The 24,106-nt window shown below is 44.5% G+C and overlaps 1 protein-coding gene across 6 annotated transcripts in view; it reads left to right on the plus strand.

Annotated features, from left to right (window-relative positions):
* Positions 1-23,501, plus strand: part of LOC146785298 (diacylglycerol O-acyltransferase 2-like) — a 296,079-nt gene extending 272,578 nt beyond the window's left edge. For all 6 annotated transcript variants that reach the window (XM_085634269.1, XM_085634270.1, XM_085634271.1 and 3 more), the window contains one exon: positions 23,138-23,501. In XM_085634269.1, coding sequence (XP_085490395.1) covers positions 23,138-23,292 — 155 coding nt within the window. In that variant the 3' untranslated portion in view covers positions 23,293-23,501. The remainder of the gene's footprint in view (positions 1-23,137) is intronic.
* The last annotated feature ends 605 nt before the right edge of the window (positions 23,502-24,106 follow it).

Here is a 24,106-nt window from a genome sequence, read left to right on the forward strand (position 1 = left end):
CCGTAGGACCAGTTATAGAGATCTACAAAACCCAACTTAGGGGTGCTGCCATGTATGGGGCTAAACTCTGGGGTCACCGTCTTCCAAAAACCATCATTAAGTCTGAGAATAAGTTCCTTGAGCAGTTATTCGGCCTTCCGGTGAGCTCTCCACTTACTCCACTGTGTCTGGATCTAGGGGTAAAGCCAATTGCAGAGGAAACTGGTTGTAGACCCCTAACATTCTGGTGGCGACTAGGGATGACTTCTGAATTGGCCGAGCTAAAGGAGGTACTGGGAATTCCTGGTATAGGCATACCGGCATGGTTTGCATACATCAAGGAAGGTCTCTACACTATAGGTAGAGAAAGTCTATGGAGTAGCCCTGAGGTAGCTTGCACCACAATATAGCGCAAACAACTAGTCTGGAGCTACAGGTGGGGTAAACTTGCCCAACTCTATGAAAGCTCAGCCATTGGCTCTCTTACAGTCAATTTTCTGAAAATAAAGGATAACTATAAACTAGAGCATTGTCTAGATGAGATACAATCGGCACTAGCCAGGAAACTCTATGAACAGTTTAGGCACGGGTCTCTTCTGCGTGCATTTTCCAATAAATGGGCAGGTAATTCCGCCCTACGGTGTTCCGCATGCAGTAGTGAAGAGGAGACTGAACTCCACTTATTCTTCTTTTGCCCCAGTTACAAAAAATGTAGGCAAAGGTGGTTGATACAATTGTGCAGTAACTTAGGTACAAGGCGTTGTGAAGAAGCATCATGGGCCAGATGTACGACCCGTTTCTGCATGCACAAACGGGTTTGCGACCTGTTTGTGCATGCAAAAACCTAGAGGGCCTATTTAGCGAGTCGCAATTCATTTGCGACTCGCTAAATATGATTTGCGACTCACTTTTAGGAAGGGGCGTTACCTTCCTAATAGCGACCCTCAATGCCATGTATGACTGTTTTGCAATCACAGAAGGGCGGTAAACCACTCGCAAACGGGAAGGAGACCTCAGGGGACCCCTTCCCCTTTGTGACTGGCTCTAAAAATATTTTTTAAGGGCAGGCAGTGGTCCCAGGGACCACTACCTGCCCTTAAAAAATGAAACGAAAATGTTTAATTTTTCTTTTTTAAATGCATCCCGTTTTCCTTTAAGGAAAATGGTCTGCATTTAAAAAACAAAACTGCTTTATTTAAAAGCAGTCCCAGACATGTAGGTCTGCGGAGCCCAGCAGGCCACCATACCTGGGAGGGCCAGCCATTCTCAATGAGGTCGCAAATTGTGAGCGCCTCATGAAATATAACACCCAAATGGCAACTGTATATGCTGTGGTGCGTTTTTTAACCTCTATGTGGTGGGTGCGCCAGGCTTTTCTAGAAATTTGTTAAGGGATTGAATGTTAATTGATTTTTTTTATCACTTTATTACACCAATTTTCTTAAGTTTTTATTGGGCATTAGCTTTTTAATCTGCTTTTACGAATTGTATGTTCTTTGCAATGCTCTTTTATGGTCCACGGACCGAAATAAAGAAAGATGGATGGATGGAAAGGTTGACTGTTCACCTTTCAGTTGCACATTGCTGTATTTGGGTGTTAAACTAGTACTATTAAGGTAAAACTTTTGTCTAAACATTGCTAAAGCGTAAAAAAATAAAATAAGGAACTGATACTAAAACAAAATGTGCCGCATAATTTGCATTTTCTTGCTGCATAATTTAGTAATCCCTGTTGCATATTTTCTTCCTCCTCGTAGCACATTTCCAGTGGCCCTGTTCATATTGGGAGATATATATGGAGCCCAACACTACATACTGATGTACTGTAGTGCCGACCGAGATCCTTCCTTTAATAATGCAAATCTTCTATTGAAGAAAGTGCTGCAGATTATGAAAGGCTTTATGCAGATCAAAGATGTGTCATTCAAGGCATTGAAAGGGATGTGCTGAGCGACAGTTCTCATGGAGTTTTCATGGTCTCACAGTTTTTTGACCCAGGAAGTACTAACTTCCCTTCTATGATGACCATATGGTTGGCGGCTTCAGATTCCCTGGAAGCAGTACATGTCCCTCCTATGTTAATGACAAATTCAACTGACAAAAATATTAACAGATCACTTTCAACATTTGACTTGCTTCAGTGAATTAGAAGACAAAAGCATTGTCTGGATTTTAACGACAGAGCTTTTCTGTCCCCCTCATCTGAACTGAGGTGGCAAAGTGAGCTAAAGAACGATGATGGATTCAAGAGGAGTTGGCCTAACAACTAGGGCGCTCGACCTTGGACCTGGGGAACTGGTGTTGAGTCTCGGCAATGACGTTGAACATCCTGTGATTCTTGGCAAATCATTTAATCTCCCCGTGCCTAACAAAAAAAATGAATAAATCCTCATGTAACATAACTGGTGCTATGTAAAGCGCTCTGATACCGGATTGTATTCTGGTCAAGTTCGCGCTATATAAAACTCTGCAAAAAAAACAAACTGTGACTGGGGGTGAGTGTCTGAAAAGTTTCAGCGCTCCGTCCACCATATCCTTGTGTTTGCAGGATCCCCCTCACCTTCATCCGAATGTACAGCTGGCTACCAGCTGGGTATACCTAGAAGGTGCCAGAGTGACGTTCCATCCAACAATGGCACAAAAAACCTTCAAGCATGTGCTTACATGCCAGTGCATTTTCTGTGCAGGACCAACAACATAGTCAAGCGCCTTGTTCCTTTTTGATGGCCTAGTTGACATTTCGGCAAGAAAAGGCAAATTATTTTGACACCATGGATGTTACTGCATTTTTTTAATGTATGGAATATTGACAGTTCGTTGGATGATGAACTACTGTCTTTTCAAAAAACGTAAATACCCATTTTGTTGCTTGGTTTTTTGACGATTTTGTACAAGAAACATATTGTTGTGCGCAGTTGCACCAAGAAGTACTTCTTAAAATATAGCAGAATCAAGCGTGAATAGGATCATATTTACTATTCTTTATTTTAAGTGGTAAAAACAAGATTTTAATGATTTAGAAAGGTTATTCATCATTTTGCTAAATTGGCAGTGACACCAAACTTAAAATGCACATAGTAAATCTAAATCAAAAAGAATGCAAATGGGCGGCTGTCGCTGTGAGTCTTCGGCTCATCCAGTTTAAATATCTGCACAGGGTCTATTTCACCAGAGTTAGGTTGTCTAAGGCGGGCCTGGTGGCTTCTCCGCATTGCCTCCGTTGCCTGAATGCAGAGGGGACGCTGCTACACACGGTATGGGACTGTTCTGTATTAACTAGGTTCTGGCGGGGGGTTTTGACCTGTCTGTCAGAGGTGCATGGTTGGGATCTCCCACGGTCCCCCAAACTGGTGCTCCTGCATGTGATGGAGGATATAGGGGGCAATGTCTATAAGCGACATCTGATGCTCCTGGGTTTTACTCTTGCCAAGCGAGATATAGCGAGGGCGTGAAAGTCGACAGTCGCACCTTCAATATCTGTCTGGAAGACCGGTCTCGATTTTTGTATGGGACTAGAGGCCGCCATCTATGTGGCACGGGGCTGCCCTCGTAAACATTTTAAAATATGGAAGCGCTGGGCGGACTACAGGGGACTGGAATTAGAGCCCATATTAGAGGAATAATTGGGTGGGTGGTGGACCATCTCCCTCCAGCTTTAAAGGGGCATGGCACACTGGAGTACAAGGCACAGCCGGGTCTGGGGGTTATGGGTCATGGAGAGAACAGAATAGTAGTCGTGTACAGATTTGCTGCTTTGACTGGATGGACAGTGCGATGGGTGGAGGAGTGGGGTGGGGGTGGTTATATGTTTTTTTAAGGGAGGGGACTGCTTTGGTTCTGCATGTCTCTTTTGTAGTCGTTATATGATATTTCATGTGAAAAATGTCAAAGCTGGTATGTTGTCTCTCGATGTGGTTGAAGTCTCTGGGCCACAGAGCTTCGCTGAATGTGTCTTTGACGAATAAAATTTGTTTACAAAAAAAAAAAAAGAATGCAAATTAACAAAATGCCAATTAATGAATGCACATTTGAAGATTTTTCAAACTAATCACCTTTTTTTGCTTCACCATCCTTCAGCAAACGCCCAAAGAATTTGCAAAGTAGAACACTGTAATAATATGTTTAGAGAGCATCACTCCACGTTCGCGCTGTAGTACCCGTTAGCCTTTACACCTTACGTTCACCTGAAGACTCCTTTCCCACTGTCAGGTGTCCCAAATCTAAATTATATAAAAGTATAGAAAAACCCTCTTTTTAAAATAAATCGAGTATAATAACCATATGAACAATTTTCCATTCCCATTTTGCTCTCAATAATACTACAAACCCATGAGTAGTCAGAGTCAAGAACAGTGGTGAAGCTCTAGTTGGCCTGCCATTCACTATTAGGAGCCACAGCCAACCAGCAACCAAGGACTGTAGGAAGCTGGGTTTTTGTTGCATTAACCCCCCCCACACTTTTTGCCAGACTATTAATGCACTTTGACTTGATGTGCCCTGGGTCCCTGCCAATCAGTTTCCCAGGACCTGTGAACGTTCCCAAAACTGTACCTTTTACCTCCAATTGGCACCTCTCTGGTCATATGTGAGTCCCTTGTAAAATGTACCATGGGTACCAAGGGCACTGTGGCCAGGGGAGGCCTCTAAGGGCTGCAGCACTTATTGTGCCACCCTTAGAGGCCCTGTACCTTTACACACACTGCCATTGCAGGCTGTGTGTTTTGGTGCAGAACAAAGTGAAGAGTCGACATGGCACACTGCCATGCCTACAACACACTGCCCTGGCATAGGTCAGCTACCCCTCCAGCTGGGTGCACTGTAACAGTGGTTCGGGTATAGGCGCATGAACCCTGTATCCCTACAGTGTCTAGACCAATTCTTAGATGTTGTAAGTGCAGTAATGCCATTAAGAGTATATGGTGCTGGGAGTTTGTCATTACGAACTCCACAGCACCATAACGGCTTTACTGAAAACTGGGAAGTTTAGTATCAAACTGCTCAGCAGATTGAATCCACACTGATGCCAGTGTGAGATTTAATGAAAAATGCACTCAGGGCATCTTAGAGATGCCTCCTATAAGATGACCAGCCTTTGGTGGGTTCCCTGACTAGTACACATCAGCCTGCCTCCACGAGACATGTTTCTGGACCACTGGGGATGGAGCCCTCACTCCCTGAGCCCAGAAACAAAGCCTTTCCTGGGCAGAAATGTTCACACCTCCCCCAGGTCAGGAAGAGCCATCTGTAGCAGGGAAGCTTCAAATGCCTTGCCGCCTTTGGAATGCGACCCCCCAGCCTCTCCTGCTATCAGGAGAAGGCCCCCTTCCTGTCTCCCCTCCTTTTCGGCGGGAAGACAGGTGGGAAAAATCAGCCAGAAGGTGTGCCCACCTCTTCCAACCCCACCCCTCAGGTGGGGGAGGTGAGGTGAAGCCCACTCCTCAGTGCCCTAGTTTGAGTGGCCCACTGGTCTCAGCGAGGTCCACCAGCACTCCAGAGTACGAGTCCACCGTGGGTTGACCCCTCCAGGACTCCCCAACGTCACCTGCAGCCTCTGCACGGAGACCCCCCATCCGCGAGTGGCCCGGGAAGGTGAAATCCAACCTCAGAAGACACCCGTGCATCCAGCCGCCCTGCGCCCTGGAGAAGAGAACCCGAGGTGCACCTACGTCCCTGAGCCCTCCAACTTACCTGCCCAGCTGTTGGTTCCTCCCAGAAGTCTTCCAGGACTGAGGCTACAGCCAAAATCCAAAACTTGCAACTTCTATTGAAAGTAACAGGGCACCCGATGCCAAAAGAGCACCCTGCACCCGGCCGCCCCTGTGCCGCTGTGGGTGCACCATTTGTGTTGAACTCGATCCCCCTTTGCCCTGAGCTAAACCCTATGAGCTTTGCTCCCACAACCTTGTGGCCTGCTTGTAAGCAGTCACCAACAGGAGGCCCCCTATCCCCCATTGGATATCACTGGGCCTCAGCACTCTGCACCCGGCCGCTCTAGTGCAGCTGAGGGTGCTTTGAGAGTGCATCCTTGACCCTGGGGGAACCCTTGTTCTAACCCCAGAAACTCCACCCCAAAGACGGAGTACTTACCTGTTAACCGATAACTTAATTTCTCTCCATAGGAATACATCGACTGTTTTCCTTTGAAAATTGTTTTGTGTGTGGAGTTGATTTGTACGAAAACCTGAAAAACTATAACTTTACTTACCTTTTCTCTAGGAAATCTCCCAGTGTGATATCTAGGCATATCACACTGAGTAGAAAAAGTAACTTAAAAAGTAATCTGAAAAGTAATCTGAGAAGTAATTTCGATATTTTGACTTACCGGTATTTTAATAAACTGCATTTCAACCTGCATTCAAATGTAAAACACTGCATAAGATTTTGCAAAGCATTTATTTCACTTACCTGTGCCAGGCTTGGCTTGGTTCTAGAAATAAAATAACTTAATATTTGTATACAAAACAAATTGGTCTGAGTTCAGTCTTTGTTATGTTATGTTATGGGGCATTTATTAAGCGCACAGCTACTCCAAGGAGTGTCCCGGCGCTGATTTAACCCAGACACAGAAAGCAAACTGACATCCCCTCCCATTCTAGTTCTGAAAAAGCCAAGTTTTCACACCCTTACGAAAGTTTAAAAGGTCGCATTCTTTGAGTGTGTGACATCATTTGCTGATTGAGTGTGTACAACAAATGCTTAACACTACCCTCTGATAAAGCCTTACTGCTCGCCCACACTAACACAAATAGAGAGTAAGGTGCTATCTACTTTTACCTCTGCCTACCTTTGAGGTTCCACTGGACTCTGTGCACACTATACCTCATTTTGGTATAGTATATACAGAGACCGCTTCCTACAACGACCCCATCCTGCCAAAACATGGCCTGAGAGCAAATTTAGCCCCACTTGCCTCAGGCTGAGATCAACATTAGAACTTAAAAGTTGTGTGACTTCTTTGCCCACTTCTCAGAGCAGAATCAAAAAGTAAGTGACGGAGGGAGGAATTTTTCCTATCAACACCTACACCTGAAAGCAGGAAGTCCCACCTCACTACTTACCATCTAAGACTTGTAGTAGAGTTGTAGAGGTAAGGTGATCACCCGGCTCACTACTCTTCACCAATCTAGCTCCTTAGGAGCAACCCAGGTAATCTTCAACAATCCACTCAACCCACCCAGAGCAAACACATTGAACACACATGACTCAGCAAGTCAGAGCTCTTGAACATACAAATTGTGCACGCAGTCAACTTAGCTAACCTAAAATCTTCATACAAACGTCATTACTCAAATTGCCATCCACATTGGTGATGTTCTGTTTCAGGAAGAAAACAACAAAAAAGTGATAGATGTAATATTTGGATAATTCTTAGCCACCCGTAATTTCCTTGTGCAGCATTCTGTTGTATTGATTATGTTCACTGTGCCACTATGTGCAAGGGCCAACCATAAGCAAATTAATCTTGGCCACACCTCAACAGGGACAGTGCAGCCTAATGTATTATGGTATGTCCCATTTGAATGGGAACATAAGCAAACCCAGGCATATTTCAGCTTTGTTAGTCCACCTTCTGTTCAGAGGGGACATGCCTAGCAGTTTGGTCTGGACTGTTCGTGTTGGCGCAGGATCAAGGCTGATTTACATATGAATTGACCCTTTCTGTAATGCTCCAACACAAAGGGTATCCCACAACCTAAACTGAAAGGAATGATTTCCCCGCATCTCGAAACCCTAAGTATTTTTGTTAGACCCTCACCCTCCCTATTAATAGCATGCTTCATCATTGGGTCTCATGCTGGTACCCATTCCAGGATGGGATTAACCATATTCCAGGTAGCACTTTGGAAAGTTTATGTGCCAGGATCTTCTAAGAGTTAAAAATACCTAAAAATAGCCAGGTATCCCGTTAAATAGTGGATGTTGATGGTATGGATAACAAAAACATAGGTGGGGTGTATGGAGGAGTATGAAGGCCCTATGCCCTCTTTTTAGTCCACAGGTTTCAGCCCCAGTTTTAAAGGCCCATAGGGTCAACATTATTTCCAAGACTATTTTCTCCTCACACCCTACCAAGAAGGGGGTAGCAGTACTGGAGACTCATGGGTGAAAAATGGAGCCTTGAATAGCAAAGAGAGCCTGGGAGATAACTACTCACTGCTGAGAGTCTAGAAGACATAGTGCCTCAAAGAGAAAAACTGTAGTGTAAGAGACAGAGAGAGGGAGAGAGAGAGAGAGAGTGTGTGTGTGGTGTGTGAGTGTGTGTGTGTGTGTGTGAATTCTGCTCATATGGGCCTCCCAATCTTCTACTAGTCAATCAAATCAAATAGATGCCAACAAGATGAACATACAGCATCAACATCAGAGGATACATTTCAACGTCCAAATCTGTCTGTATCGGTGATGTCCAGAATTGAGTGTTTAGTATCCACAAAAGACTGCTCATTGTTTTCTGCCTGATTTATAAACGAAACTTTTCATTTCCTATGCTAAATCTATAGCTGGTTTTCGGTAATTTCAATGTCAAGCCAGATCATTTGGAACCCAGGGCCTCCTTCTGTAGTGAGTTCTCCCTGAATACGCACATACATTGTTAAGTTAGCATAACCACGTTAGAGGTTAGAAAGCCATCTTGCTGCTTTTGCGCACGACACTGCGTTTACATGTTATTTCTTAAACAAACTGCTGACTCGAGACTTGTTTCACACGAGAGCAATCTGTTGTTACCATCCCAAGCTCTGCGCAGCGACCTTGGTCTGTACATGGTGTGACAAACAGTCTGGATTATTACACAATGCATGTTTTCCACTCTAGGTTGATCGACCCACTATTTAGCCATAACACACGCGCAGCTGCAAATACCTGAAAGTTGGTGCTTTTAATATCACAGACATCATGTGTATTATTCAGACCGAAGACGAGCCTTCCTGCGAGAAGACTCCTGATGCTCCTGTGATGTGATTTCACTAAGCTGATCTTTGAGGTATGGGGTCCCCTATTCAAGCCTAAGAGACCTTCTATTAGCATAATAATAATATTAGCTTCTTAGTAAAGGGAAGGTGGTAGTATCCACTGTCATTATAATATGATCACCCCTTTTATACTCTATGGTATTGTAACTATGTTGATGGTTTTGATATTAATCATTTGTCTGCTTGTATTAGCCAAAGTACTGCATCTTAGGACACGTGGTCTATAAAAATAAACTCTTTTTATTTACACCGTGTCTCTGTTGATTCTTGTTGTGGACTGATGTGAGAATAATATACAAACAGGTATTTCCGATTTCCACCATTCCTGAGTATGTACTGAGTCGCTTGTTCTGGGTTGTCTTTTCATTGGGACCGCCGAGCTAAATCTCGGATAACGAATGGGACACTTATGCTAGCTGGATACTGGGTTCTGGGTTCTGAGGTGAGTTTCTGGTACACCACAATTCACTGAGGTCCCGGGGTTCTACGCATAGTTCTGTGTATAAGCAGAATCCCTGCAACACTTCTTGGAGATTAGTTCCTGCACTGCAACCTTTCCTATATCTTGTAAAAATGCTCTCGGCATGTTTAAGCCTCCACATGATCTTGTCATTTCCGTTTAACTTGGTGATTATCAGGTGGTCTGGGAGGCAAGGTTCGGCAGGAACTCCTTTCCCAGCTGAGAATGGAACTGTGTGGTGCTGGAAGGGATGGTGATTGGAAAGAATGGAGAATGGAGGTCATTCCCTTTGAGGACTAAAGCAGGTGCGGATAATGTCCCTTTCCTAGGTGGTCAACAGAGCAGACATGAGGGAAATACAGCCTTCTCTATGAGCTCCAGTGAAAACTCCCTTCATGCAACCTTACAGGCGCTGGCATCAGACAGTGGTCATGATGATAATTCCATAACTGGTTTATAAATATGGATGATATATGGTCTCTACATAGGCAATGAAATATCATTCTCTGCCGCACGTTCTTCTGGAACCTATGAAAAGGCATCAGCAACATCTGGCTCACAATCAGCACGAATTGTTGTTGAAATATTAGCTTTAGATATAGTTTGGAAATGCAATTGTTTTGTCCACAAATATCACTATGCCTTTTTTGCTTTTATACACACATTTAGTAAACAATGTCAATTTCTCCAAAGAAAAGCATATATATTTTTTAAATAACTGTATTTATACCACAGATGATAGCTTTCAGTTTCAGTAAATCTAGGTGTTTGGTCCCCAAACGACACCTTGTCATTTTTACCAATTGCTCACGTATGTTAGGGACTCAAAAAACAGGACTGCCTCAAATGCCAGGAATGCTCATTATCTAATAATTGTTGAGTACCAAAGACTATGGATTACCATATTTTGTTAGAAACTCCCATTAAAAACAATGAGTGCCACTGTAAGCCTGAGGCAACAATATGCCAGTGGTGGCCTCTTCTATGCCTGGAACAGCGGAACAGCAACAATAATGCCAAGGATGCTGGTAATATGTCCAAATTCATCACTTAGTAGCAGAGTGGCAGAATGGCACTTTCTGCAGGGTTACCCCTTGCCAAACCTTAAGATCCCCTTTTATTACACACAAGTCACCCCTAAGGTAGGCCCTAAGTGACCCTAAGAGCAGGGCAATGTGTAACTAAAAGGGAGGGCATGTTCTTTTAAGTTTTACATGTCCTGGCAGTGACAAACTGCTAAATTCGTTTTTCACTGCTGTGAGGCCTTCTCCTTCCATAGGACTGCATTGGGGATTCCTTGAAAAATCTTATTTTTTTTTAACAACAAACTTTATTGTTTTGTACAGTACAAGGGTCAATCAAGAAAGGCAACTTCGTACTAATATGAAACACATAAGCACCTTTACTGCAATTTCCTCCCACTACCCTGGTCTGCAAACATCAGACCCCAACCCCCCCCTCCCATCCCAACCTATGCCCACACCCACGTCGTTCCATCGCACAACCTGACGATTGCCACCGTACTGTAGGGTTCAGACACCTCCATGACACTGCAAGCGAGTCTTGAAAAATCTTTTAAGTTGTAATTCCTGTTTAGAAAGGAGTAGCTAATTCATGTTTAATATCTTTGGAATGGCGATGATAAATCCTCTTTAATAGTAAAGTTGGATTTGACATTACCATTTTACAAATGCCACTTTTAGAAAGTGGACATTTCCTCTCTTAAGTTTGCTCTGTGTGCCTGCTTCCGTTCTCCTATACACGTGTGGGCTGGGTGACAGCTACACTTTGTGCATTCCTTCTAGACAGCCACAACACAGGAAGGGCTGGGTGTGACAGGAGATTCATCTTCATTCATCTACATTAGACTTCTCCAACGGGTAGTTCGTGAGCTACTGGTTGCTCGCCAGCTACCTGTAAGTAGCTCTCCAGTGTGCAACCCAGCCTACTAAAGTATATGTTTTTGCTTGGTTGAGTTAATATATGTATCCCAAAATTGAAAAGAATGTATTTGAGACAAAAAAAGTGTGTATTTTCAGAACTCATAAAACAAATGGCTGAATTCCCACAACATATTTAAAGCTGATATTTGCAGGATAGATCATGAGGCGCTGTGAAGACTTATTACTCAAATTTTAACTATGGCGCCAAAGTCATTGCAGCTATGGCTGTTATGTATTAACCCTGTTGATATGCCATTTTCACATTATTGTTAGCAAATTTGCCTATCGCTCTGAGATAGTCACTACTGGTAATCTTGTCAGACTCGGTCACTATTACATCACTAATAATATTAGTAGATCTGTATGGTTTTTACTAAACATAAGTAGCTCTTATTACAGAAAAGGTTGGTGTCCCCTATTCTAGAGTGTGGGCAGTTTTTTTTGGTCACGTGGGCCATGACGAGACCAAAAAAAACAGCCCCTTTCAAACTGGCCCATCTGGCAGTGCCAGCCTGCCAAACGGCCCAAAAAGCCAGCTCAACCTTCCTGTTTATCATATTATAAAATCAGAAGGACCCACATTCCAAAGCAAAAATCTGGACTGGATCAGCTATTCTCTCATGGATGTAGGAAACTTGAGAGTTCTGTCTTTGTGTTTATATACAAGGTAGTGCTTAATTTGAGAAAAAAAATAATAATAATAATAATAAGTGCCAGTGCTCAGGGTTTTTTACACAAGGCCACTGCAGAATACACCACCCACTACCCCTGCCAGCATTGCCAAATGCCATCACACCATCTGGACAAACCCAGGTCACCTAAAGTCCTAGGAATATTTAATGTACATTGAATTGAGAAGCGCTGTGCTCATAACTTGTGCTCAAAATAGTGAGACAGCGCCACCATGTGATGTACTGTCACAAACAAGTGCTGGTTGGTACACCTGGAATCCTTGGCATGGTTTCCCCAGTCTTGTTTCCTGTACCTTCTGTATTTTTGATTGTAGCTGGATTGTAATATAATAATAATAACCATCTTTATTCAGCAGTAAATACAGCCATAAAAGAAACAGTTCAAAAAGAACAGCAAAATCATTAGTTAGCTACATATTCACCAAATGTGCAAAATCGCATGATGTCCATTTGTATCAATGATCAGGGCTGAGTTTCTTGTCCTCTTTAAAATGCTTAAGAATGCACAATTACATGAAAACTAAGTCAAGCAGGTCTTGGTCAGGGGATATTAAACACAGTAAGTCTGCACAAGCAAACTACTGTTAATACTCTGTCAGAGACCATAATAATCAGTTAATAAACAGCTCATTACGATTTTAGCAGCATAACAATGTGCAAACTTACAGCTATTCTTATAAACTTCATTCACCTCTAGTGTTTCTTAACCTTTTTTATTTTATTTATTTATTTATTTATTTATTTATTTATTTTCCTCATTTGCCTTACCCTCCATGTGGGAAATTCCGACCACCGTACACGACACAAAGGCGTAAGTTGTTATAGTGGTGGCAGACATGACCCAAAACCAGAGGGACTTTCGCCGACTCCATCTAGGTATATTGCAACCTGCAGGACCATTAAAGGGCCTAGACAAGACCCGGTCCAGGGAGTGTTCAAGGCATAATCATAGGACCCGGGGAAAAAAAAAAACCTGTGTTTCTTAACCTTAATGCAGTTCTTAAAAAGTTAGTAACACAAAAGAGTGTGCAGGCATTAGGTAAAAGCTTTAAATACAATAGGGCTACACGGACCTCCCTGAATCTCAATTCTTTTAAAAGCCCTTTAAGGAACAATCGTCTGGGGTGCGTGAAATATCTAAAGAGAAAGTCGAAGTGTAGGGTATCCTGAGGAGACCTATTGTTGCAGTCACAGGGACCTCTATTTTCTATGTGTGAGGCAAAGCCCGAGGGAGAAGTCAGTAAGTGGTGAAGCTGATTCAGCCTAAAATGAATGATTACAAATCTATCATGTGCTTTTGTTAAAATTGATAAATAAGGTTCCATGCCCTACACAGACTTTACTATGATGTGTGCTCTAACTATGGGTTTCCTAAGCTCCTTATCCTCTGGGTGAGCCACGGCATATTTAAAAAACAACTCTTTGATAATATCTTATCCTGTGGCCTCACTTTATCATGTATAGAGAAGATGTCTGCTCTGCCTAAGGCAGAGAGGGTATCCTTGATATATCTTAGCCATGGGATTTTTAGCGCCTGGTCGAGGTAGAGGCAGTCCTGAATTACTAATCTATTAAAATCTGCTTCCTCATCAGACCAGATCTTCACCCACCATAACAGGAGTTTAACGGCCCCCAAGTCCATTATCTACTTAGTTCCTAGTTCTTCATGTATCGAGTACAAGTGAGTACCCTGAGAAACATTTTCAAAATACGCCTAAACTATTTGTTTTCTGCAATTTGTAATTTGTTTGCTGCCATATACCCCCATACCTCACTTCCATATTGGGCCTTGGAAATACAGTAAGAATCATATAACTTTAAAATGATCCCCGGTGTCCATGTACCCTGTCTGTGAGCGTAATTTGCAATTGCTCTCCATTGATCTGTTCATTTCTCAAAGCTTCCCCCCCTGAAAGTGTTTAAAATTAAGTTTCTCATCAAATAAAATGCCCAGGTAAGAGAATGCCAGGACTTTTGCTAGACTATGTGTTCCTATTTTAGAAGTGTTGTGTCTGCTGGCCTGTTTGCCTATTTCCATAATATGTCATTTAGATAAGTTCGGTGATAGGTCCATCTCGTTCATAAAGGACACAAACCCATCAAGTAAGCCCTGCAGACCCCTCAGCGTTCGGGCTAGCAGTACCGCATCGTCTGCATACAACAAGACAGAGACTGGTCTTGTGGCTATCCTAGGGGTTTCGGCCTGTAGGGCTGTCAAGAATGAGTCAGGTCCGTTAATGTATAACGGGAATAAAAAAGAAGCTAATATACATCCGTGTGTAACACCACTTGAGCATTTAAAATGATCGGCGGTGTTCCCTTCCTGGGTATATCTAATTACAGCAGTGGTGTTAAAATGTAAGGTCATTAAAACATGAATTATAGCCGGATCAACCTCTAGATCTCCAAGCAGTTTCCAAAGTCTGCTTCGGTTCACCCGATCAAAGGCCGAGATGAGGTCTAGAAAGCCCCAAAACAGTGCTCCAGTTTTAGCTATTGTGTATTTCGCAATTAATAGATAAAGATTAAGGCACTGGTCTGTAGTAGATTTTCCTACCTGGAAGCCATATTGCACCTTCGAGAATATTCAGTTGGAGTCTGCCCATTGGGAGAACCTGTTTAATAGGGCTCGGCCAAGGACTTTCACTGTGACATCAATAAGAGATATGGAGAAGTAGCAATGAAGATTGTCCCTATCTCCCTTCTTAAAAATCTGGACAATAGTGGCAGTAGACCAGGATGTGGGCATAACTGTTGTGACTGCCACATTTAAAAGCCTCACAAAGAGTGGTGTCCATACCTCTATGTTATTACGGAACAGTTCAGGAGGTATCCCATCTGGTCCAGGGACCTTATTCCGGGACAGTCCCTCAATTCCCAACCTAACCTCCTCAAGAGTAATTGTAATGGGTTCAGTTCTATGGAGGAAGATTGTGTCTTATGAGGATAACCTGCTGTGACCATGGTTACAGACTGTCTCAAAATGGGCCTTACATTGCTCTGGGGAAATGTTGTGTCTTAGCCCCGGTTTATCTGAGTCTGTGAAACAGGAGCTACTAATGATCTTCCAAAATCAAGTACAATCCTTTTGCTCGTATGCCTCTACTAAATCTTCCCAAACTTGTTTTTGCAGCAAGCTTCCGTCCCTTGACGGCCCACTTATAATTACTGCAGCAGGCCACCACTGGCGATCTATCTCACGGGGTCTGTTTCAGGGCCCTCTTAAGTTCTCCAAGAGCCCGGAAGCACCCGCTTTCAAACCATCTCAGGATTTCAACGTGAGAAGAGGCTACTGCGACTTTTAACAAGCCAACAAGTGATTGTGCAATAGCAATAAATGCCTTGATGATTTCTTCCCCATGGTCTAGCGGATCTAGACATGTCAAGATCTCCGGCCGACTTGTTCCAAACAAAGATTTATTAAAACCAGTGACGTTCAGCTGTGACTACCGTAAGCGCCTCCCTTGGTCTATGACAGATATCGTGCCCACATTTGCCCTGCAGGATGTAGTTAGGGTCCCTGGTGCTTCAAATGCCAAGGTCAGAGGGTTGTGGTCACTAAACAGAGTGTGTAGTATATTAAAAGACGATATAAACCGCCTCAAAGAAAAAGACACAAAAATAAATTCAATAAATGTTGCACAGCCCATGCCTTTGTAAGTCGGAGGTACAGGGGAGTCACGGGGATTAGCAAGGAGTTCCAGTGTATGTGTTAGGCCATGAGTGTTTCGGATGGCATTCAGATACCGCCCTTCCGGGGTGTGTTCCATGTGCAAACCCTCACTAATCATACAAGTGGACCAATCACGACAAGTCACGGCTAAGTTGGGACATAAGTGACAATGAAAATCTCCCATTAAGATTAGTTGGGCCTGCGGCATTCCTTCCCCTTGTATTTGCTCACGGCGCCCTCCTAATTTTAGAAGGCTTAATGACCCATGGTGCTGCCCTCATGCATTATAAAAATGTATTAAAGTGAACCGAAAAGATTGACTCATTATTGCGAGACCTTGTACAAGTTTAGAGTTCCACATAAAGGGCTTAATTGTGCCATTGATCCTGAGGTCTATAAAAATAATTAGGACCCCCCTTGCTCTACCTGTTCTGGAGCCCTCTGCTGGGCAGGAGAACGTTTTATAGCCTTCAAGAAAGAAAGTTTTTTCGGTCTCTCAAGTTTCCTGAATGCAAATGATGTGAAAGCGTCTGATAAATTGGAGCCACCTCCTGTCAGCAAATTTTGCAGCTAATGCTGCCACATTCCAAGAAATAATATTTAAATTATCCCCCCTCACCTGGGTCTGATTAGATGGGGGGATAGTGGAAACTATCCATGGGCTGCCGGTCCCAGAGGTACCTAGGTGCATGGGGCAGATGCCTGTGTTTCACTATTCCCAGGCCTCTCAGCGGGTGTGTCACTAACTGTACTTATGCCGTCACACTCTCACTGCCAGTCTAAATCATTAAGGTCCTTCAAGGGAGCAAAAGGGTTAAGTGAAGTTTAAATACCCCGTGAGAAAAAAAGCCCCCAACCTGAGTTACAGGATAGTGAATAGGTATAGGGGTGAGAGAGGGCCTTTAGAAGAAACCCAATGCAAGCAACTTTGTGCCTGATTCAAGTGAAATGGATTGGGAGGTGTGGCACAAAATCTTACGGGCAATTTCTAGGAATCCAAGCATGACTACCACACTATCACCTTCAAATGTTTTCCTGGACAGTCCGATCCAGGAGGCCCCCGTAGCCATCAGGATATGCCTATGATCCGCTACATTGAACCCAGCATGTTTACTTAACCAGTGATTTACTTTATTAATCAATTGGTCAGTGGTCTCTTCACTTGGGAAACTAAGGTCTGGCATCCCTACCAGAACCATGGTGTAGGGGCAGCAGGCTGGGGGGGGGGTTCAATTACTGGTAGATCAGGGCTATTTGGAGCCAGCCTTGGGGGCACCGATTCATTTCCTGGTCACCTTGGCGGAGGTTTGAGGGTCGAAGTTGGGTAACCAAAGAATCAGGGCCGCGTGTCGAGGCCCCAGATACACTGGGAATGATACTGGGGGTCTGAATGATGGTATGGGTGCCTGCAGGGGGGTTTCCCTGTTGAGCTGTCTGTTGCTGTGGGGTAGCCATCTGAGAAGCCTGGTTAAAAGAAGCCAACGCTTTTTCAATTCTACTAACTATGTCTGGTTTCTAACATGACTTTAGTGAATTAACTGCAATAGTTGGACAATAAGCCGGTCAGCACTTCCACAATTTTTTGTCTTATAGAAGTCCATAAATCTTCAGCAACCTTTGATTCGGCATTCATGACTCCCTCCCCCTTCGTCTCAGATTTCTTATTAAGTCGCCTCAGCCTCTTGGGTGCAGGGGGGCCACTCAGATCCACACCTTGAATAGAAGCAGTAAATGTTGTGTTGCGGCTATTGTGCCCTGGGGTAGAGTTACTAGGGTCAGGGCTAAAAGCGCCTAAGTCCTCCTGTACTAGGGCCGATGCCCCATCCGATGATCTTTGGATAACCGAACTTGTAGGCTCACCCAGCTTAAGGAGCGAGGCACCACCCAAGTCCAAAGAGAGTTGCCTTTCTGCCATATCTATTTTTTGTGTGATGGCGCCCACTGCTATTGCCAGGAAAGAGTCAATAGTTCCATGTTTTGAGCCCAGCGGGGAACTCGCAAGTGCAGGCTTCCTCTTCCCCTTGGTAGTCTGATTCAGAGAGGCCTCCCACTGCCAAAAGAGCAAAGCAGGATCTGTGTCACAGGTAATGGTTGTGTACTCATGGTTGGAGCTTCTGCAGCCCTTAGTGTGGTGTCCAGGCAACTGACCGAATTTGACGATCAAAATGTGGCTGTTTAGGTCCGTCTTCAGCCCAGCCCAGCCTCGGTTGGCCGCGGATGGGCACAGACAGACCCGCCCATGGTACGGGCACGCCCGCGTGCGTCCCGTGCTGCGGGAGTCCTGCACTGCTGATGAAGTGCCTCAAGGCGCAAGAATGACGGGATCGCAAGCACTGCTGGGGCGTGTGGTCCTCTCCTTCTGTCCGCTCAGACAGTATCGGGCTTCCCTGGGCAGTTTACCAATGCCGATCAGTGCTAAAGTACAAGTGCTCCTTGTGTAAATTGTGATTATGATTGGCTATCCATGATTGGCATACTTGAATTAATGGCAAGTGCTTAGTAAAGTGCGCTGTGTGTGCCCAGGGCCTGTAAATCAAATGCTACTAGTGGGCCTGCAGCACTGGTTGTGCTACCTACATAAGAAGCCCTGTAAACCTGTCTCAGGCTTGCCATTGCAGTGTCTGTGAGGGCAGTTTTAAACTGCCATGTCGACCTGGCAAGTGCACCCATTTGCCAGGCCCAAACCTTCACTTTTCTTACATGTAAGGCACCCCTAAGGTAGGCCCAAAGGCAGAGTGCAGTGTATGTGAAACGTAGGACTTGTTTTGGTGTGGTTTATATGTCCTGATAGTGAAATACTGCCAATTTCGTTTTTCACTATTGTAAGGACTATCTCTCCCATAGATGATCATTGGAGCTGCCTTGTAACATTGTAAATTTCAATTGAGAAGAGCTAGAGATTTGAAGTTTGGGCTCTCTGAGCTCAGCATTTTCTTGCTTTATCTTCCGGTGCCTCTGCCTGCCTGTGGAATCAACGTCTGGTTTAGACTGGCAACTGGGTTGTTTGTGCATTCACTATAGACAGTCACACAAAGGGAGCTGAGGTGTGCCCTGCATATCCTAATTGCCCATCACCAGGCTGATGAGCCTTTCTGAGCTAGAATGGTGGGAGGAGTTGTCAGTGACATCTGAATAGGGCTGTGCCTGGCCTCTCACAATGCTGTTTCCGCCCCCTGTAGTGTGTCTGGAGCCAAGGCAGGGTAAGGCAGGATCTTGTGGACAACAAAGACCTTCCTTTGAAGTATGCCTACTTCAAAGGCCAAAAGGGATATAAGTATTGGACCTGTAACCCCACATGAAGAGAATACTTCTGGATCAAGAGAACACTACCACGAGGAAGAGCTGGACAGCTGTTAGGATGAGTACTTCCCCTTTGCTCTGTTGCTTTGCTGGGTCGGCCTGCAGTTGCTGCTTCTATCCTGGAGAGGAAAAGGACTAGACTTTGCTTCGTGACCTGCTTGAGAACATTCTACAAGGGCTTGTGTGTGCTAGCCTCCCGTTGGAAGTCTCAGAGCCATCAAAGACTTCACCTGCAGCATCCCTGAACTCCACTGCTGGGAGTTCTGACCTGCCTAGTGGTGCCAATTCCAGTTCTGGGCCCTTCGAGGTTGTTCCTTCTGCCAAAGACTGCAAAATCAATGCATCGCCATTCCAGCGCCTCTCTTTTCTGACACAGCACTGCCATGCTGGAGAAGTTTCCACGGAGCGCCGCTATGTGGCTGAGGAAATCGATGCAGCGCCTCTTCGCGGCCTGAAGAACTGCCGCAGCTTGAGTCCAGCGTACCGTGTCTCTGACATCCAAGACCACTGCACTGACTCCAATGCAGGACCTTTTGTGCAGCTAAAAGAATCGACGCATCACTGGTCTGAAGCTGAAAGAATTGACGCAGCGCATGTTTGCCCCTGCAGCCTCGACCTCCAGCACGTCCATATTTCCATGCATCGCACCTGTGCACCAAGTTTTCCACTGCATCACCCTCACACCAGGACCGTCTTTGGATTTTGATGCATCGCTTCCCCTTACAGTCCAGAACTGACACAATACTTCTCCTGCTTGCAGTAGAACTGACACAACACTTTCCCCGGGACTCAGGAACCAACACATCACTGTTTTATCCAACGCTTCTCTCCTCTGCGGCTGTTTTCCTTATGAATTTTGATGCACCCCAGGTACTTTGTGTAAAGCCTCTGCAACCAAAGAGTTTAATGGACAGAATTGCTTAAAACTTTTTAAAATGATATGTTGAGTTATGTATGTTGGATTTTTATCGTTTTGGTCTTGTTTTGTTTAGCTGAAGATTGATTATTTTTCTAAACTGGTGTTGTGTCCATTTGTAGTATTCTCACTGTTACTGTGTGTGTTATGTACAAATACTTTACACATTACCTCTGAGATAGTCCTGACGACTCGTACCAAGCTACCAAGGGGGTGAATAGGGTTTTTCTTGGGTGTGTAACTCCCTTACCCTCCCTAGAAAGAAGGGTCCCTACTTGAATAGGGTGCATACCACTGCCAACTAGAGACCCCCATTTCTAACACCGGTATTTAGAATTAAGGCCCTCATTAGTATAGTGGGCGGTTGGACCCCAGCCCGCTATCGCGGCAGTCAGGAGACTGCCCAACAAGTAGGCGGCGGTCTGACTGCCGCATTACAATGCGACCACAGGGCTGGCAGTCACAAAGCGCTCCTTTTTATGGCAGCGAGTGTTGTGGCCCAGGAAAAGGGCCGCAGCACAAGCCAACGTGAAAAGGATCACTTCCTGCTGTCCATGCACCGTGTGCCATGCGCCATTTGGTGCATGGCACACGGTGCTTGGAGGTGAGTGAAAGCACTACATGTGCCCACTGGCTCACTTAACAGGGGCCTACGGCGGATGGGGACCCTGTTTCTGACAGCCTTTTCATGGTGGTCTTTCCGACATAATAAGGCTGTCAGAAATTGACATCGTACTCCCAACGGCAGTGCCAGCCTTGGTACCACCTCCATTCGGATGTATGATTCAAACCACTGCCCCATTGGGATCACTGATCGTGGTGAAGGTGGCAATCTTCCCCCCTGTGGGTCCGACCGCCAGTATGGTAATCCGGCAGTCGGACCCCCACCAATGACCTGTCGGTGGCTGTCCGACCGCCATCCTAATGAGCCCCTAAGTGCTGGTCCCGAACACCGGCAAACACCAGCACAAACTTAGCACTTTAGCTTTATTTGAATCAGTGGCTATTTTTAGGTTTTCAAGCCCCAGAGTACTTTTGAAATCGAGTGAATGTCTCTATTCACGGAATATGAAAAATGTTGTAAGGCAAGGCTCAACAAATTATGTGTAACACTCATACACCAGAGATAAAAGCTAAGAGGTTTTTTGGGGTATATTTTATCGAGCTCTTCACCATCACCCCTTTCCATATTTTGCTACCCCAGTCACAGGGAAGAAGGTAAAGCAGTGCTCGGTTTCACAAGTGACTCTTCACTTGTTGCCTCACGGAAAAGCTCCGAAAAAATTATGCTGTCTCATATAGCTGTTGCTTCAGCAAATATTTTCTTATTGCAAATTGTTTTTAAATCTTTTTCTTTAGATTTGTTTAGCCAAGTGATGGGCGAGATACAGGTTTTGCAACCTATTTGTCAGCTGCTGATTACAGACTGGCTGAGGTAATGCAATATTTGTTTACACTAGACAATTGTTGAACAAGAACTCTTTCTTGCAGTGATTGTGAAAGCATGTCAACACCTTATTGTGTAATGCTTGTCACTGCCCAGCCTGCTAAGTAAAGGTATGAAGTTTAAGACAGCTCATTAAAGAAATATTATGGGGTCAGAGTCTGGGTAAGAAAACAGAACAAGCCCTAATTATTCAGGTACTTGGTGACGCCTTTGGAGAGTATTTTATTATTATCGATTACTCAGTTAAAAGTGGACTTGACACTCAGTCGCAGCATTATTGATATGATTGTAAAGGTTGAGACTAAATATACAGGAGGGAGCATCTACCCTTGCTGCGTTTGCTTCTAAGTGCTCAAATTGTGCTAGCGGTTGGGCGTGGTTGCTGATGAATGAATGAATGAATGAATAAACAGGCATTTATAAAGCACTCTATTATTCCAAGGAGTGTCCTGGCACCCTGCACCTTAGCCCACACACAAAGGTCAGATCAGTTTAGACTAGATGGTGGGCAGCACACTTTTGGGGATCTGGACTTTTTTTTCATCATCCAAATTTGACCCCGAGCAAAGGAGAGAAAACCAGAGAAAGATGGAAGAAGTGACAAGGGGCGAATGTAGGCATTAAATAGAACCCCAAGACTGAGATTAAGAGATAGGAAGTATAGGGTGTGGAAGGGAAGTATAGGGTGGTGGAAGAAACAGGTAGGAGGTAGAATCAAAGCTAGGCAGCAGAAGTATTCAGCAACCGTGACATTCTCCACTGCAAGTCGCAGGCTCCTAGGAAAAACTTTGTCCCTTGTACTATATTGTTTTAACAAGTGAAGCATAAGTTACTATAGGCAGTTGGTCAATCTAGGCCTTATCTAGGCCAAGCAGTGGCGTAGCAATGAGGGGTGGGGGGTGCTCCGCCCCAGGCGTCACCAGTATTGGGGGCAGCAGCCCCCCCTTACCTGTGGCCGTCACTAGGCAACAAAAGCAGAAATCGCCAGCCCCCCTCTTACATCCGGCTGCAGTGGGTGGCAAAGGCAGGGACCACCATGGGCGACAAAAGGCCTAGCTGCGCCACTGAACCAAAGCCACCATTTCAGCCTAAAAGTCTCTTTCCCTACCCCACAACCAGGAGGGCGGGAGATTTTCATCAATGTGTTAAAGTGATCTCAATGCATTACATGCCGGGCATGCAAACACCTGCAACATTTACCTCGATGGTGGTCCTTAGAATTCCTGTCGAATTGGCGTCTGTTTCAATCTTGAAACTCCAAATTCTCCTTCTCTATTGTTGGAGGCGCCAAAGATCTCAACAATTCTGTGCATGTATCTTGGTGGTCGAACATGTGAAGGCAAGGATTGTACAGCGGAGCACACCAGGGGCTGCCATGGCCCTGGGGCATGCCAGCAGCCAAACTGGAGGACACTCCCTGTGTTGGAGGGATGAAGACAGGAAGTGAGGGAACACAGGGGGATTTAAGGCTAGGGTAGGGGCAACATTGTGTGGGAAAAGCTCCACCAGTAGCAAAAGTACTAGAGATGCATAATGAAGAATAAAAGTGGTGTTCTCACTGATTCACCATGCTTGTGCCTGACATGCATCCGAAAAGATACAATAGAAAGGTCCTATATTTAATTATCTCATCTATATGAATGAATTATCTAATTAATCCTATATTTATCAAATTAGCTGATGCTCTTTTTATTTTAAAATGTATAAATCGATGTGTAACTAAGAAACTGAAATTAATAGTAATTTTTATTTTTGCAGTTGGCAAGCCCATACTCGTACCGAAGACAGAGGACCCTTCTGATCAGGAGATTGAAACGTACCACCAAATGTACATCAATTCGCTGACGGAGCTCTTTGAACAACACAAGCTGGAATATGGTTTATCAGAAATTGACACCCTAACCATAACTTGATGCGTTGCATCATTTATTGTCAATCCAGGAAAGAAGCCAGACTCATGCTGTGTGCAATATTAGTTTGCCACGAATAACACAGAACTAGCACCCGGTGCATCCCTGCATCATTTGATCTGGTTTGAAAAATGCTGACGTGTCATGCAGTATAATTCAGCTTTATATAGCATGTTTTTAGCATGCATAAAATAAAATATTTTGGACCCCATCCTTGATTGTCTTGTTTTCAGTGATTGCATGTATTCTAAATGCATATGTTCGATAACTTATGTCCAAAGGTACTTTATAGGGATATTGCAATTCAGTAAGGAGCATGGTAACCATATATAGGTACAATGTATCCGGTTAAATGCCTGAAGAGAGTCCTAGTGCTCCTGGTGATGTTATGAAATCCGATATCTGATAATATCACACGGTTTAGTGGATTCAACACAGAAAGTCCTTCAGCAAATCAGATACTTTTCTAGGTTTCCTTCCTCTTCTGGACAGCTGACCATATGGGGCGAGGACCTCACACTGTAATCAGAGTTGATTGGCCTGGCCAGAAACCCACCTTTTTTATGTGATAACATGGCCATCATGATTGAGGTGGTTCTGTAAAGACCTGTCTCTCCACCTCTGCCAGTGAGCGGTACTGACTGCATATGGCCATGTCTGAACTGGGGGGGCGTGGTGAGCAAAATAACGATGGATTAAACCCAGATCTGTGACTCGGGGTGAATGTTTTGCCAATGTGTAACATTCCGTCCATCATCTTGTGTGTTTTACTGACTTAAGTCCCACCTCTTGAGGTAAGTGAATGTGTGGACCGTGG

Source organism: Triturus cristatus, chromosome 11 (genome assembly GCF_964204655.1).
Source record: "Triturus cristatus chromosome 11, aTriCri1.1, whole genome shotgun sequence".
NCBI lineage: Eukaryota > Metazoa > Chordata > Amphibia > Caudata > Salamandridae > Triturus > Triturus cristatus.